This window comes from Euphorbia lathyris, chromosome 8 (assembly GCF_963576675.1).
Source record: "Euphorbia lathyris chromosome 8, ddEupLath1.1, whole genome shotgun sequence".
In the NCBI taxonomy this organism is placed as follows: Eukaryota; Viridiplantae; Streptophyta; class Magnoliopsida; order Malpighiales; family Euphorbiaceae; genus Euphorbia; species Euphorbia lathyris.
In genome coordinates, this window is record NC_088917.1 from 10,903,312 (window position 1) to 10,919,426 (window position 16,115).

Genomic DNA, 16,115 nt, shown 5'->3' on the forward strand with positions numbered 1-16,115 from the left:
TCAACATGAAGAAGAACTAGGTGGTCCAGTTTGATACTGAGGAGACAGTAGATGTTGAGCAACATGAGACAGCAGATGTTGAGCAACATGAACCAACCAACACTGAGCAGGTTGAAGAAGAAGCTGAGCCAACTTCAAATGATCATGCTGATCAAGGGGCACCTTCACCTACTGACTCAATTGAGTCCATTCCTGCTGACCCCTCTCCTCAAAAGACTAAGAGATTAAGGAGACTTAAGAAGAAGGCACATAATGCATGACTCACCACTGCAGGATCCGATCACTGACCTCTTAGATATGCAGTTCAAATTCTTCTCAAATCCCACTGAGTCTCCACCAGAGCAACAGGAAAAGCAAGCCTCTGTTTCTTAGCCTAAGGAACATACCGACTTAATTGCTACTCTAAGCCAAGGTGATACCGAGCAAGTGCTCGAAGTTCCTGCTCCTCAACATGTTGAGCTAGCTAAGGAAACACCTGCTCAGGTCAGTGCTGAAACACCTTAACCTCCTCAAACCAGTCAGCTTCAGCCTGACTCTGAGCAAGTAGATAATTCTGCCGATCATCCTCTTCCACAACCACAAGTGCAGAATATCAACCAGTCAGTTTCTACTGGCAATCTGAACTTAAGACCAGCCGCTGATCATGATGGCACTTCTGATAATGAACTGAACCAAACACCTCCTCCATCCGGTTCAACTCATATTCCAGCATTTGGGCCAAGCATTGATGGATCATACAACTACTTGCATGCCACTGAGTCTGGTCGAAGAATAATTGACTCAGCTCAAGCTCTACTCCAGGACCTCCATCAAACCAATGCCGATGCCGCTGGGTCAGTTCCTGTTGAGCCAACTCAACTTTCGTCTGTCACTCAGCTTCTCACAGAAATCAAAGGTCTTAAGGATATTCTGAGTGTCATGACTTCACTCCAGTCTCAACAGCCCAAGCAGGAATCAATAACAAAGCTGGCCGAACTCCAGCTGACAATGGTCAATCACATGAACTCTCTTCAGGGTCAACTTCAAAACCTGTCAGCTGCGAACTCAATGTATGCAACTTCTGCTGAAGTTCATCAACTCTTCACCCAGCTTCAATCTGAGCAAGCCAGAACCAACGAGCAACTCTCTTCCTCCTCCCAATGCTCCATTGAGCAAATTAGTGAGGCTGTCCGTCTACTCAACTTGAGTAAGGAAGAGATGGAAACTGACCAACTCAAGACGAATGAAATTCTGAGGTACTCTCAAGTCACTTTCAACCATGTGCGCCACTCGAATGTTCAACGTCAGTACTATGACTCGGCACTGCTTAAAATGTTTCATCAAGCCTTTGCCATGCTGACCGACAGTATCACTTGGGTTGGGAAGTCTCAAGAATACATTCTAAGTATGCTCAGTGCCTCGGTCAGGGTTCCCCGTGATATCTTGGATGATGGTATTCCTGTTTTTGATGGTATAAATGAAAGCACGCGCAAGCTTAAGGCATTCTCTGTACGGTTAACTCGTGCTTCCCTCAATGATACCTTCATTCCTCCTCCACCCGATGCTGGCAAAACGGGGGAGAAAGATCAAGCTCAAAGAACTCAGCAAACCGGAGAAGCATCTGGAAGTCAGCAGAAACAAAAGGGAAAAGCAAACTTATAGTCTTTTCCTTATGTATTTTGCTGTGCTGACCATTAATACAAAACTATGCATGCATCTACCTTTTTCAAAACTGACTAATCTTATGTGATGCTTACTTATGTTTTGTGCTGAATATTTAACGTATCTTCATTAAATCAACTGTGCTATGTGCTTACTTTGCTTTATGATTGTCTGCTGTGTTGATCTATAAGTTGACCTCTTTTATATGTCTTTTTAACTAAAACTCATTGAACAAAGAAATACTTCGCGTACTCTGATATCTAAATCTTCCGCAGAACTTAACTGAGATAAATAGAATATGTTCCATGAGCTGACTTATTTCTGAAAACTGACCTTAGACTTACTTGATTAAACCTTGAAATGTTTAAAGTAAAACTAAGTCAGTAGCTCAACCCATACGGGAGAGTATCTTAAGAAAAACAAGGTCAACTATCATGGGGGAGCTCAACACTGAGTTCCTTACTGAATATTTTTGCCAACATCAAAATGGGGGAGTTTGTTGAAACACTTTTCCACATGATTTTGATTTGACAAAATTATTTATGTAATTGATAAAAATATTCTAACACATTAAATTTAAATGCTTTGATTTATTCACACTAATGTGTTTGTTCAATGTTGAGTTAATTTGTTTTATAAGAAATTAAGATAAAAAGCCTAAAGGCCCATAAGAGGAAGTCAAGCCCAAGTCAACAGATCAAGACCTCACGGCCCAGGAAGACAAAACGCAGTCGTTCCAAGCAAAGCGCTAGCTCAGCATGAAGAAGGATCGAGAAGCCTTCTATCAATTGCTTCAATATGAAGCTGCTGAGTTAAACGACAAGAAGTACAAGTCAGCGGAAAAACGGAATCAACTTAGAGACAAAGTATTTCTACTTTGGGTAAAGCTCAGAAGACGCAGTAAGCTGTCTGGAAGACTTTACTATAAATGTCGAAACATTCTGTTCATCTGATGAAAAGTTGCTGAGCACTGCCGTAGACAGAAGATACAAGAATCTCATTGGCCAACAACACTGAGCACGTCCAGAATGAAAGCGACAGGAAGCCGTTTGCCTCCAACGGTTATTTCGAAATTCGAAATCACCGGTGCTTGAAGTGTCACTATAAATAGGCCTCTCAAATGCTTCATTCGATGCAGATCTTCAATCAAGTCGAAACGCTGACCAAATTCATACTTGAAGTTCTGTGAGAAAATCAAAGCAAATCTTACACCAATTCCAATCATTGTGTAAAAGTCTAGAGTGATTTTATTCATCTAAGATGTCTTAGCAATTGTTGTTTAGGACAAACACTTATCATTTCTAGAAGAATAGAAAGGAGAGACTGAGTACTCGGTTATAGTACTCAGCGGTAGTTATAAGAGTGAGTAGAGGAATAGAGGAATGTACTCTTGTATACTCAGCTTCTGTTGTAAAGGGTTTCGTGCTCTACCTTTAAAGAGCTCAGTAGAGGATTCAAAAAGCTCAGAACGAATTCTGGGGACTGGACGTAGGCGGAGAGGCCGAACCAGGATAAGTCTGCTGAGTAACATATTTCTAACCTTTAAACTCCTTTATATATTGCTTGCTATAAAACTGACTAAGTAACGAACTCACGCTGAGTTGAGTGCACTAAGAAGCTGAGTTTAGGAATAGACTTAAGTGATATCTCCTGACTCAAGGAAAGAAGCAGACTTAGTCACCAGTTGACTAAGCTTGTGTCTTAAAACTACTTAGCATCGTTGTGTAAACCTTTTCTTAAAGAAAAGAAGTCAGCCTTAACGGACAAAATTTTAAATAGTTCCTATCCCCCCCTTGGAACTAACCTTGTCATGTTATACGGGACCAACAACACTAAGTTCCAACTTCTCATTCAGTGGGAGGGATATTCAGCAGTTGATGCCACTTGGGAGGATGCTGACACTATTCGCCAACAGTTTCCCAATTTTTACCATTCTTGGGGACCAGAATGTTCTTATGGGGGAGGTATTGTTATGTATCAAAGGAAGAAGAAGGTTAATGTTGTTAGTTAATTCTATTCTCCAGTTAATTGCATTGCTTTCCGTTAAGGTTGTTAAGCCATTTCTGTTTAGTGCCAGATGTCCTTACTGAGTTGTTGTTGTAACTGTTTCTGTGACCTCAGTGTATTAAAAGGTCATTTCGATTCTAGGGCAATCTATCAATGAGAATTTACTGGAATTTCCTTCCCTTTTCACTCTCTTTTCTCTAATCTCAATTCTCTCTCTCCCATCTCTGAACTTCTTTTTCTTAATTCTTCTCTGTTCAGTCTAAATCTTAATATATATTTTTGTTAGACAAAAATGAAATATATTGTTTTGAAATATTAAGAGTAAATTTTTATTTTTTTCAGGGATAAATATACACTTTTTTAATAAATGATGGTAAATTACATCTGTGGCTACTGAACTTTACCCCAACTAATATTATAAACACTAATATTCAAAACTTAACATAAAAATCACTAAATTCTATAGATTTTAATATAAAAATCACTCAATTTTGACCACTTTAATGTTAGGTAACCTTCACCATAAGATTGATGGAAACAATATTCTAAACAATTTTAATCATTAACTTTATCGTTTTGTGATCATTTAAACGTTGTTTGATTAGGAGAGAAAAAGCTCAGAAAATTGTGAGTTTTAAAATAAAAAGTATGGTTTCATAGTAAATATGGTTTAAATGTCTTGTATGATGGGGTCTTTGATTTTTTTTCATTTACACTTTTTTCGGGTTTAGCAAGCGCGGAAACGTATTATCTTATACGTAGATCCCTGGATCTAAGGGGTTACAATAGTAGAAAGAACTCAGATCCGATTGGTCGGAAGAATCTAAATTATGACGATTGGTTTTAGCAGCTTTTATACGGATTTAGATTCAAAAAAATTATGAGATTTATCGTCTTTTGTTTTAGTTGTATTTTTTATGATTTTTTTTATTCTCTTTTTTTACAACCTAAACACAATAATGAGTGAAAATAATTGCAAATGGACATAGATGGTATATTCTCCATCAGAATTTTCTTAAAATGCAGAGAGTGGTGGTTCAGGAAATTTTCAATTCATTCTATATATAAATATTGAAAAGCCTCTTTCTATATTATTTTAAATATTATTTAATAATTACATTTAGATAATATAAAAAAATAATTATAATATTCTAACATTTTAATTGAATACAAAAAAAAATTTATAAATTTTTTAGGGTAATAATTTATCAATCCTTACATTGTTATCTAAAACACAGTTTAGTACTCGTATTTTCAACAATACATTGTTTTATTTAATGACATAGTCTCTGTATCTATTTAAATGATTTATTTGTCTTTACTTATTAAAGATAAATTATATTTTTTATACCTAAATTTTAGCATTTTTACACTTTAATACCTAATATTTATTTTTATATTAAAAATTATTATTTTAAATATTAAAAATATATTTTTATATATTTTCTTTTTTCAAAGACAATAATTATTCTCGGTATGACTCGCTCTCTCCTCTTATCCCTCGTATCTAATTTTAATAAGAAATTATAATTCAAATATTTTAGTATATAAAAATATAAAATACTATTATTTTTAAATATTATTCTCGGTATCACTTTGTATCTAAATTTTAATTTTACACTTAATAAAATTATTATTTTAAATTTTAAAAATACACTTTTATATATTTAAATTTCTTCAAAAATAAATTTTATTTTTATATACTAAAATATTTGAATTATATTTTTATTAAAATTAAATAGCAGAGAGATGACAGAAGAGGAGAGATAAAGAGATATCGGGAATATATATTTTAAAAATATAAAGTATATTTTTAATATTTAAATAATAATTTTTAAGTGGAAAAATGAATTTCAACTATCAAAGTGTCTACATGCTAAAATTTAGGTACCAAAAATATAATTTAACCTAATACGTAAAAGGTAAATCAATAATTTAAATGAATAAATGGACTAAATCATTAAATATAATAAAAGTTAACGACTTTGTAAAATATTACTGAAAATACGATGACTAAACAGTGTGTTAGATAATCATATAGACTAATAAATTATTTATCTAACTTTTTAATTAGCATTATAATTTGATTTATTAAACATAATAACTCATTTATTAATCTCTATATTTTTACTTAACATATTTATTTTAAAGGCTTAACACGTTAATTTAGTTCTCGTGTATATATATATATATATATATATATATATATATATATATATATATATATATATATATAAAGGGCAGAAACAGTAAAGACGGATAATTCTACTAAGAGCAGAGCCGCATTGGTCTTCATGAAAGATGTGTATATATAACACTAGAGTTGAAGTGACAACTCCTCCTTATTTTACTCCTTAAAATGAATATTTTTAATTTAATTATTTATTATTTAAATAGCATCAGTTACTTTCCTAATTTTTTTTTTTTTAAAAAAAATTTGCGCACAATGAGCTTACATTAAAGAAGAAAGAAAAATCCCTAACAGACCCGGATGTGATTCGAACCCATAACCTCCCAAGACATAGGTAAGCTCTCAACCACTAGGCTAAGAGCTTCACCACTACTTTCCTAATTTATTATTATTTCTTTCTCACGAAACGTTTTATTATATATTTAAAGCCTACTATCTTCCCCCCTGCATTTTAATTTTCCTCTACTTTACCTTTCCTTCTTTCATAATTATCGTTGTTTGTATCAATCGAATTGCTTATACTTAAGTTATTTTCAGAGGTCTCACGTGTTGGCGCCACATGTCACGCAACGATCGACCAACTATGTGAGTTCACCGTATAAATCAATTTATCACTTTTTGACCACTTAGGTGGCTTCAAGCAGTCCGAGACGACTCCATGCGGTTCCTACTCAGTTTTTTTTGTCGAGGATCCCCATTTTCATCCTCATTACCATGTTTTTTTAGAAGGTGAACTTGTATTAAGAAGAAACCAAAAGGGCATCATATACAAGAAGATAAAAATAAAGGGAAATCTTCTATTAAAATTTCCGAGCCGAAGAGAGAACTACCCTAATTAGCTAGATAGTGAGCAGGGACATTATCCTACCTTCTTTTAAAAACCACCGTAACTTCTAAAAATCATCGCTTCCTCCAAAATATCGCTAGCTAGCAACCAGAGACTATTGGGACAATCCAAACCATCTTTCATCAAATTTACAGTCAACAGATACTCCCTAACAACAATCATGTAAAAAAACTAGCTTCTTTTGCAAGCGAAACGCACATCAGAAGAGCTTGAATCTCAGCGTGAAAGGCAGATAAAGAATAACCCATCAGACCTCCACCGGACATACTTATATAGTTTATATGGATTTTTAGGTGTTTATTTTATATTTGGTAAGTTGACTTATTACTTATAAATTATGATTGATGTATTTTTTTTTAGGAAGTATACTAATGTTTTATAGATTATATTCGTTGAAATTTATAATTAGAGAAATGGAAATGGGGTGGGTAGGGGTGAGCATAAATCTTGTAGATTTTTGAACCAAACCAAATACACGAATAGAAAGATCTAGAATTGGATTTAACTGCCAGACTCTTTTTTTAGGACCAAATTGAATTGTAGTGTTAACTTATATTAGGTATAATTCTAGAGATTTTAAAACTTCTAGAATCATTAAGCAAACATGTTAGAGATTCTAGAACTGAACGAACCGAATATCCGAATAAAAAAATCAATAACTAGATTGAACTGTTGACTTTTTTTCTATAATCGAACCGAATTATACCGTTATCTCTGACTAGCTACAATTCTAGATATTTTGAAATCCCCTATATTGGACCGCACCGATCTCACTCCTAGGGGTGGGTATTGTAATCTGCCCATACAGGCATGGGTGGAGGACTATATTTTCCTTATTTTATAAATGAGGATGAAAAACCGACATCTAAACATAGACGGAAAAAGTAGTCCCCATTCTATTCTCGTGTCGCCTCATTTGCAACTCAAGATACAACACACAAATTATTACTCCTAGCATGCATCGGGTCGGTTTAAACTGCATACCGAAAGAATTTGGTTTTTCAATTCGATTTTTTTGACACTTCGGTTCGGGTCGGTTTTAGTTTTAGATGCATTTCGATACTCGGTTCAGTTCGGTTTGGTTTGACAAAAAAATGTAAAAAAAAACGCACGACACCAAATTACACATATTCTACGTTATTATATATATACACATATATTAGATGTTACAAGTTTTGTTTTTCTTAATATTGTTGAGATAATAAGCTAATATAGATATAATTTGAAAGTATTCCAATTTTTTTTCTGAGATAAATTTAATAAGAAAATATACAGTTTTTATATGTTTTTTTTAACTAATTTGATTTGTTTCATTTAAACCCGAACCGAATATTTCAGTTCAGTTATATTTCAGTTTTACACACTATTCACTTCGGTATCGGTGTCAATTATTTTAATAATTTCGTTATTCGGTTATTTCAGTTCGGTTCGGTTTTGAACTGATGCACACATCTACTCCTAAAGGATAGGTATCATAATCCTCACAAGAGGACTATATTTTGCGCATTTTATAAATGGGGATAGGGATTTCACAAGACACGGAAAGCAGTCTCCATTTCCAACCCCATCCCGTCTCATTTGCAACCCTAGACACAACACAGATTATCATCTTTGTTACATCTATATGAATAACATACCACGATTATAATACGATAACCCGAATTGACATAGTTGCATACATGTAAGATATTAATGCCACTTCCATATTATGCTTTTCCTTGTCCAAATGAATGTTAAGTGTCGGTTTCTTCTGCTATTCACAGCAATGAAGAGTTTTGACATAACGAACTACTTCTACTATCAACTTCAGTTCAATCTCCGAAGAAGATATTCAACTTCAACATCCTTAGTAAGAGGGATTACCCAATCAGAATATAGCCGGAAAACTACACTAGGATCAACCTTTAATTTTCCGGTTCCGGAAGTAGAATTTGCCAGTGTCACATCTTGTCCAAACACTGTTGCCTTCTTCTCTACTCTCTTCTTCACCTTTTCTTCTACGCTTTCAACTGTCAATAACTTCATCATAGCATCTTTGTTCTGAAAAAAAAAAAGACATATTAGAACATTGATTTCATATCGGATGATATAAAAGTTTAAGTTTGATAGATAGATCGGGAGATTAATTTTTTATTATAATCTCTAACATACTCTGTACGCGAGTGTCTCTTGTGCGTCTTACCATGTTTTGAGATTCTATTTATTAATAAATGGAAGGCTTAAACCATTATTTGGCCGTACGATTTATTATTTAGTCATATTTGACCATGACCTATCCCAATTGGTGAAAATTTCACCAATTTGGATGGAAACTTAATAGAACTGTTATCCTATTGATACGTGACTTTTTTTTTACACTTAGACTAGATAAATTTTAGTACAGAGATTTGTTTTTTTAAATCTAATTAATTATTTTCACAAGAAAATCTATGTGGAAGAATAAACTTTAAGACCTGCGACGTGTTTAAGTCCATGTGTCAAAATATCACCACATATAAGGGAGATAACGGTTTTGTCAAGTCTCCATCCAAATTGAGTGAAATTTTACCAATCGGATGAAATTTTACCAATTGGGATAGTTCAGGGGCAAATGTGACCGAATAATAGGTCAAAGACTGGTAAAATTTTGAGTAGCTAAATAACACTTTAAGCCTAAATTGAACTGTTAGGATTTTGAGCCCTCGACCACTTGGTCCATAGACGGATCCATAATTCACTAACTGAGGGTGCTTGGGATGCTCTCCCGTGATCTACGGGTTCTCAATTAATTTTTTGGGTGTTTTCCAACATTCTCACGCGACCAGTGGTTACTCAAGCCCCTTCAATGCCATATCAAGGAACTAATTGACCTAAAAGATTAAGCTTTTGGGTTAAATAATTTCTTAATACTCTAGATGGTTCTAAGCTTGAGGGAGTGTGCTAGATATTTCATCTTACTTAATCAGGGAGCTATATGAGTCCTTAGATTTACGAGTCAATCCTTCTTCTTTGAGATATCTTTTGGGCTAGTTAGAATTTTGTTTAAATGGCACAAACACCTCTTAGATCAGGTAGTCGATGGTTCAAATACTGATAAATCATTTATTAATGAAATTTCAGTACACGGTAAGATAAGTTTGCATTGTACACACTTTAAACATAACATTAAAGTACTGAGTATGTCAAAAATAATAATAATAAAAGTTATTCTTGTTCCTTATCTATCAAGGTAAGTTTTTAGGTTAAACGGTTTCTTGACATGATATCAAAGCCTTGTATTCAATGTGTTTCATCCATGGATATTTGTTTCACGCTCCAGATAGTTTTGAACGTACTCGAATGTGTTAAATATCCCGCATTACTTAATTAAAAAGTTATATAGCTACTTATAAATAGGAGACTATCCTTCTCTTTTAACTACCTTTTCCTTTCTTTACGTTTAACAAATCCAAAGCAATTACCTTGGCTTGAATTAGAAGATCATACTCTTTTTTATTTTCTTGGTATTTGATCTCAGCGACGAATTTTCCATAATGGATTCTTCTTGAGAGGGCCTGTGGAGAAGTTGTATAAGAAGAGATTTAGCTACAGAAAACACGACTGATACATACGATTATTTTTTTCTTGCATATATATATAATCATATAAAACATATGGATAACACGATTTAGATACAATAAATGATAAATTAATTTAACTGACGTGATACGATTATCTTTTCTCTTGCATATATAATCAAGAGTTAATTACAAGTAAATTTTGCAGATGGCTACCTGTTGTGTTTTTCTTTAGAAATACAATCTCTGGTTTGCAAAATTTTGCATTTTTTCTACTTTGTCAAATTTGACAGCTAACTTTTTCAAATTTGACAGATAACGACATCAAAATGAAAATTTTCAAGATTTAAAGTTGTTTAGTGTCATATTTACTATGGAACTATATTTTTAATTTTTCAAACTCATCATTTTTTGAGTTTTCTCACTCACATATTAACTTTCTCTCCTAAAAAAAACAACACCTAAATGACGTCAAACCTAAAAAGTTTAAGAATTAAAGTTGCTTAAAATATCATTAACTCTTGAAAATTTTCATTCCGAGGTCGTTATCGGCCAAATTCTAACAAAGTGAACCCAAATGCAAAATTTTGCAAACCACAGGGTTGCGTTTGCACAAAAAAGAAATACCACACGTACCCATCTACAAATCAGCGAAATCACAGAACATTTATATATAATTAACCCTATAATCAATCATATGAAATGTAACACGATTTAGATACGATAACTTGTAAATTAATCATGTCGATAACCCGAATTGTCGCCTCTAAAATTATATTAGGCATTACCTGTAAACAGTTAATATCAGTAGAAGCTGTTGATGCATAATTACCATCATCTCCATCAGCAATAAACAGCGGAAGTAACTGATTGAAATACATGTCTATTATGTTCTTGTTCAAGTTAACCTTCGCAGCTGCTGGATACAAAATCTATTCAGGAGAAAAAGTTCTTACTTTCATTGAATCAAGCAAAACATAAAGGCTTAATACATTAAGGACCCTGTATATATTCAGATAATAGGGTTGGTTTCTGAACTTGCTTAAAATGTTTGATTAGCCCTCCTAAGTAGACGTACTTGAATAAGTAGAGATTTAGATAAGTTAAAATTTGTATCACAAGGGGCTAATAGATCACTGTAACGAGTTAAAACGTGTATCAGGCTAATAGATCACTGTAACCACTTCAAAGGTTAATAGGTCACTTTAATCAAATTTAGAGTGTCAATAGGTCATTGTAAACATATTTGGGACACTAATGAGATATCTTCAAAGTTTAGGAGACCAATCTGATAATCTAGGGGTTAAATGCACCATTATCAGTTAACTTTCATGGTTGTTTCAATCAACTTCAATCTGTCTCAATAAAGTTACTGCAGCGACTTCAAGAGCAAAAAGCACTGAAAATATGATATAGCTTACACGTCAGCACTAGTCAATTTTCACCGCTGACTGAAATGACACGTGCCTGCCACCTAGTTGACCGAAACCATATGTGGCGGTCACCTAGCTGGTATGTATCATTTCGATTAGCTAGGTGGAAGCTACGTATCGTCTAGATGGCAGCCATGTGTCCTTTCGGTCAGCGAAATAAGAGCTTTGGTTTCGGCTCATCGAGATAGAGATAGACAGAAAAGGAATTAGAGTTCCCTGATCAGGCCTTTTATTTGGGTTTACGGAGCCTTCCTTAACATGATTGAATCAGACCCTTTTTCAAATCCTGCTGCAGCTGCACGAGCCCTCCCAGTGAAAGTTGTTTACTGCTAATGTGGCAGCCACATCATTTTTCCGGTGCATTTTCATTCTTAAAGTCGCCATAGGGACTTTATTGAGACAAAATTAAAATTTGGACAAATTGAAGTTGAGTGACCATTCCGAGACAATCATGAAAACTCGTGACCAACGGTACATTTAACCCGATAATCTAGAGAAGTACAGGGCCCTGATATATTAACCCTAACATAAAACATAGATTAGGAGAAAACAATTACCTTGGAATAGTTGTGAGCAGGCACAACTGGGAGTGGCAATCCATATGGGAAGAAGGGATTTTCTTCTGGATTCGCATACCTCCCTGCCTGTAACATAAGCACAGTCAAATAAGAGTCTTCAGCAATTTGTTTGACATGATGTATACTCCAATCTAGTGGTGGTAATTCGTGTAAAAGGATCGTGTTTTTTCGTTAATTGTTGAAAAAAATCCATACTATATCATGTCAATCCAACCAGGTTAGTGATGTTTCCGTGTCGTGTTCACGGTCACATGTAATTTACTATCTGGTGACATATAAAAATATACTAATGTTTCTAAATATTTATATTATTTTTAGATTAGCACATTACCTCTGACTATTTAAAAGTTTGACACAAAATCTATTTATGTAACCCGCTAATATCATGTTGAGTTTATGTAATGTGTAATTATACTACCACCGTTAAAGATGACATGTAAAGATATGTGAGGTTCGAGTTATGTTTGCAGGTGAAAATTGTAATTTTATTACCTCTATTAACGTTCCCTGTAAAAACATAAAAAAATATAATATAATTTCAAACATTCATATCATTTTCGCCTAACCAAGCCTAATAATAATTTGTGGCTCAACTAAAAAATTATCCATCTATTTGATAAAACATTAATTCACGGGTTCGTGTCGTATTGTCGGATTGTGTACCACTTTACTGAAAAAGAAATGCAGGACAATTTCAAAGCAATATTCAATGGAAACAAAGGAAATGGCAAAGAAAGAAACAAGGTTGACCAAACAACAAAACTAAAACAGAACCAAACAACAATTCTGGCAATAACTGAACCAAAAACTCGGCTTAATACGGTCAAATATTGACACGATAACACAATTTATAGAGATAAATTGCTTGAAATGACCGGTTTGGTATCATTATCATTTTGTTGCATTTATATAATATATAAATGTCTAATATATAAATCACATTACACACGATTATATATCACATAACATGATTATAACACGATACTCTGTTTTGACACCTCTATTTACACACGATTATGACAAGATAATCCATTTTGACACCCCTATTCTTTTACCAAACAACAATTCTGGCAATAACTGAACCAAAAACTTGGTTTAATAAGACACGGTAACACAATTTATAGAGATAAATTGCTTGAAATGACCGGTTTGATATCATTATCATTTTTATTGCATTTATATAATTTGTGTAACATATGAATCACATAACACGATAATTTGTTTTGACACCCCTGTTTACACACGATTATGATAAGATAATCCGCTTTGAAACCCCTGTTTTCTTACCTTGGATTGAAGAGCTTCTGTTTGTTGAAGGAGAGATAGAAACAAGGACCCAGAAGAGCCAGGAACCAAGTTTGAATTCTGATCATACAATGGAGAATTTTTAGGGAACTTTGCTCTTTCAATAAGAGCAAAGACAATTGAATCCTCTTGTCTTACTAAAGAATCTCGTATGGAATCAAGGGTGAAGACGTCATTCACAGAAGAATCCATAGCTGTACCAAGAGAGAAGTACAAGAGAATCAGCACCATTGACAAATCCATAATTCAAAATGACCTTCTCCAAGAAAAAAGGAAACACTGAACCATTTGTGTGTTTTATAATGGCTGTCAAACAAGATATTCCTAATTTAAGTTAATGCTAACATTGACCACAACCACGGAATCAACGTGAGATTGGAAAGTAGATATTTGGAAAGTTGGAGAAATTAATGAGTTGGATTTTTCTTACTTTTTTTAGATAACAAATGAACGTATAAAAACAAGGAAATCTATTTAACAAATTAGATTCGTGTATTGTGGTCACAGGAGAGATCATCCGTCCGGTAAAAAGAGATTTTCTTCCGGATTCACACACCTTATAACATAAGTAGAGTCAAATAAGTCTTCAAAGGAGGGTTTTATTGGGAGGACCGGGTCCTCCTAAGGACCACCATTGCAATGTTGACACGTAGACATGTGTGAACGGGTCAACATCCCAATGACAATTCAAACCATGTTGACACTTAAACATGTGTGAACGTGTCAATAAATGTCAACATTTTAATGGTTATCTTTAGGAGGATCCCATCCTCCCAATAAAATCTTTCTGAAAAAAGGCTTAATTAGGGTTATAAGTTATGGGACATGTTTGTGTCGTGTCAAATGAGTCAACTCTAATCTAATTTTCAGCTTCTAATGTTCTCCTGTCCTGTTTGAATGTTCAAATTCAAAATGAAGGTCCATAATTTTAGGCTAGATTTTATTGGAAGGATCGGATCCTCCAAAGAATGTCATTGAGATGTTGAGAGATAGACATATGTGAACGTGTCAATAAGTGCCAACATCTTAATGGTGATCTTTAGGAGAATCCGATTCATCCAATAAAATCTTTCCGAAAGGAATCTAATTAGGGGTTATAAGTAGTGGGATATGTTTATGTCGTGTCAAACGAGTCAACTCTAATCCAATTTTTGGATTCTTTCCTTTCTTGTGTCGTGTTTACGGGTCAATAATTCAAAATGAAGTACTCCAAAAACAAGGAAACATAACAGGGCCAGGTAGTGTCTCAATAATGGAAGTTGCAGGTAACAACAAGATATTCCTAATTTAATAATGGCCCAAAAACACAACATTGACCACAACCACAAAATCAAGTAAGATTTTGGAAAGCTGAGTTGGATTTTTCATCAATGGACAAAAACAAGGAAATAAATCTCAAACCCTTAATAACAAAATAATTCAAAAAAAAAAAAGAAAAGTCAAAACACAACACAATTTAAAAATTGCATAGAAATCAAATGTTATAATGGGAATAGAGAGATTCTCGGAAAATTCAAAAGAACAAAACATGGTAAAAAGATACAATCAAATCAAATCAAATAAATCCCCAATTCTAACTAACCTGGTCAAATTTTCTCAGCAACCAAACGGAAAGTCGAGAAGGAATCTTCTAATTTCAACCGATTCTTCCAATTTTTTGATTTGTGGGTTTACAAGGAAGAGTAGAGAAATATATGGTGGCCGGTAGGAAGCGGCGACGTGGCGTAGCCGCGTAGCGTCCTTAGGTAGCAGAGGGATTTGTTTAATTTGGGCATAGTGGCGTGAAGTGATTGCAGAAACGTGATGCTTGCGTGGAAGATGTCTCAATGTGGAAACTGCCGTTCAAATCAAACAAATAGAGATGGGGAAAGAGAAAGGAAAAAGTAGGATAACATAAGAATAAATCCATGTGGTTGTGATGATTTGTAAGTAGCAATAGCAATGTGTTCTTTTAGGGTTAGGGTTTCGCGTAAATAAATTTTAAATGAACATAATTAATGAACTGCTTAGTAGAAAAATTCATGAAAAGCAACGAATTGCTTATGGATAAAGCTAATGAATAAATAAGCGAATTGTAGAACAGCTCACGAATATGATATTGGTTTGAGTTTATCAAGTTTATGACGAACAGAAGTTTGATTTGTTCATGACCGGTTCTTTAGAAACTTGATAAGCTCAAACTCAAAATCAATATCACGTTCGTGATATGTTCTGTAAGAACTCGTTTATTTATTTAGAGCTTTGTTCACGAGTAACTCGTTATTGTTTATGAATTTTGCTCTCTAGCAACTCGTTAATTATGTTTATTTAAAATTTATTTGCACAAAACCATGTAGTTTTAAAAGCTAAAAAAATAAAGTTTACAAGAAACTATGTTTTAAATTTCCTCATTTATAGAAATATTATTCTTAAAAAAAATCGAAAATGAGTGTGTTTGTAAATATTATAATTGATCTTGGTCATAGATCTATAACTGAGTCTGCTCACGAGTTTTGGAACCGGATTTTGATGTGCTCAAACTCGGCTTGTTTATAAATCGAGTCGAACATGGTCGAGTTTTTATCGAGCCATCGTCGA

General features: G+C 33.8%; 1 protein-coding gene across 2 annotated transcripts; it reads right to left on the bottom strand.

The window, feature by feature from the left end:
• Positions 1–8,311: 8,311 nt before the first annotated feature.
• On the bottom strand, positions 8,312–15,359 carry LOC136202982 (chorismate mutase 2). 2 transcript variants are annotated; one of them, XM_065994011.1, is made up of 6 exons: positions 15,121–15,359; positions 13,521–13,732; positions 12,213–12,299; positions 11,011–11,154; positions 10,127–10,219; positions 8,312–8,726 (listed from the first exon to the last, which is right to left on the bottom strand). In XM_065994011.1, exons 2-6 carry the CDS (start codon positions 13,728–13,730, stop codon positions 8,493–8,495), a joined length of 768 nt encoding a protein of 255 aa, XP_065850083.1. In that variant the 5' UTR covers positions 13,731–13,732; positions 15,121–15,359; the 3' UTR covers positions 8,312–8,492. The 2 variants fall into 2 exon arrangements, with proteins under 2 accessions (XP_065850083.1, XP_065850082.1); XM_065994010.1 differs by lacking the exon at positions 15,121–15,359 and having other exon boundaries at positions 13,521–14,060.
• Between the last annotated feature and the right edge of the window lie 756 nt (positions 15,360–16,115).

Bases quoted from the DNA above. Each gene is read 5' to 3' on its own strand.
- LOC136202982 (XM_065994010.1), bottom strand. From the start codon at position 13,781: ATGGATTTGTCAATGGTGCTGATTCTCTTGTACTTCTCTCTTGGTACA. The intron at 12,300-13,520 runs GTAAGAAAACAG...CTTATGTTACAG, and splicing joins CAGAAGCTCTTCAATCCAAG to GCAGGGAGGTATGCGAATCC. The intron at 10,220-11,010 runs GTAATGCCTAAT...ACTTCTCCACAG, and splicing joins CTGATATTAACTGTTTACAG to GCCCTCTCAAGAAGAATCCA.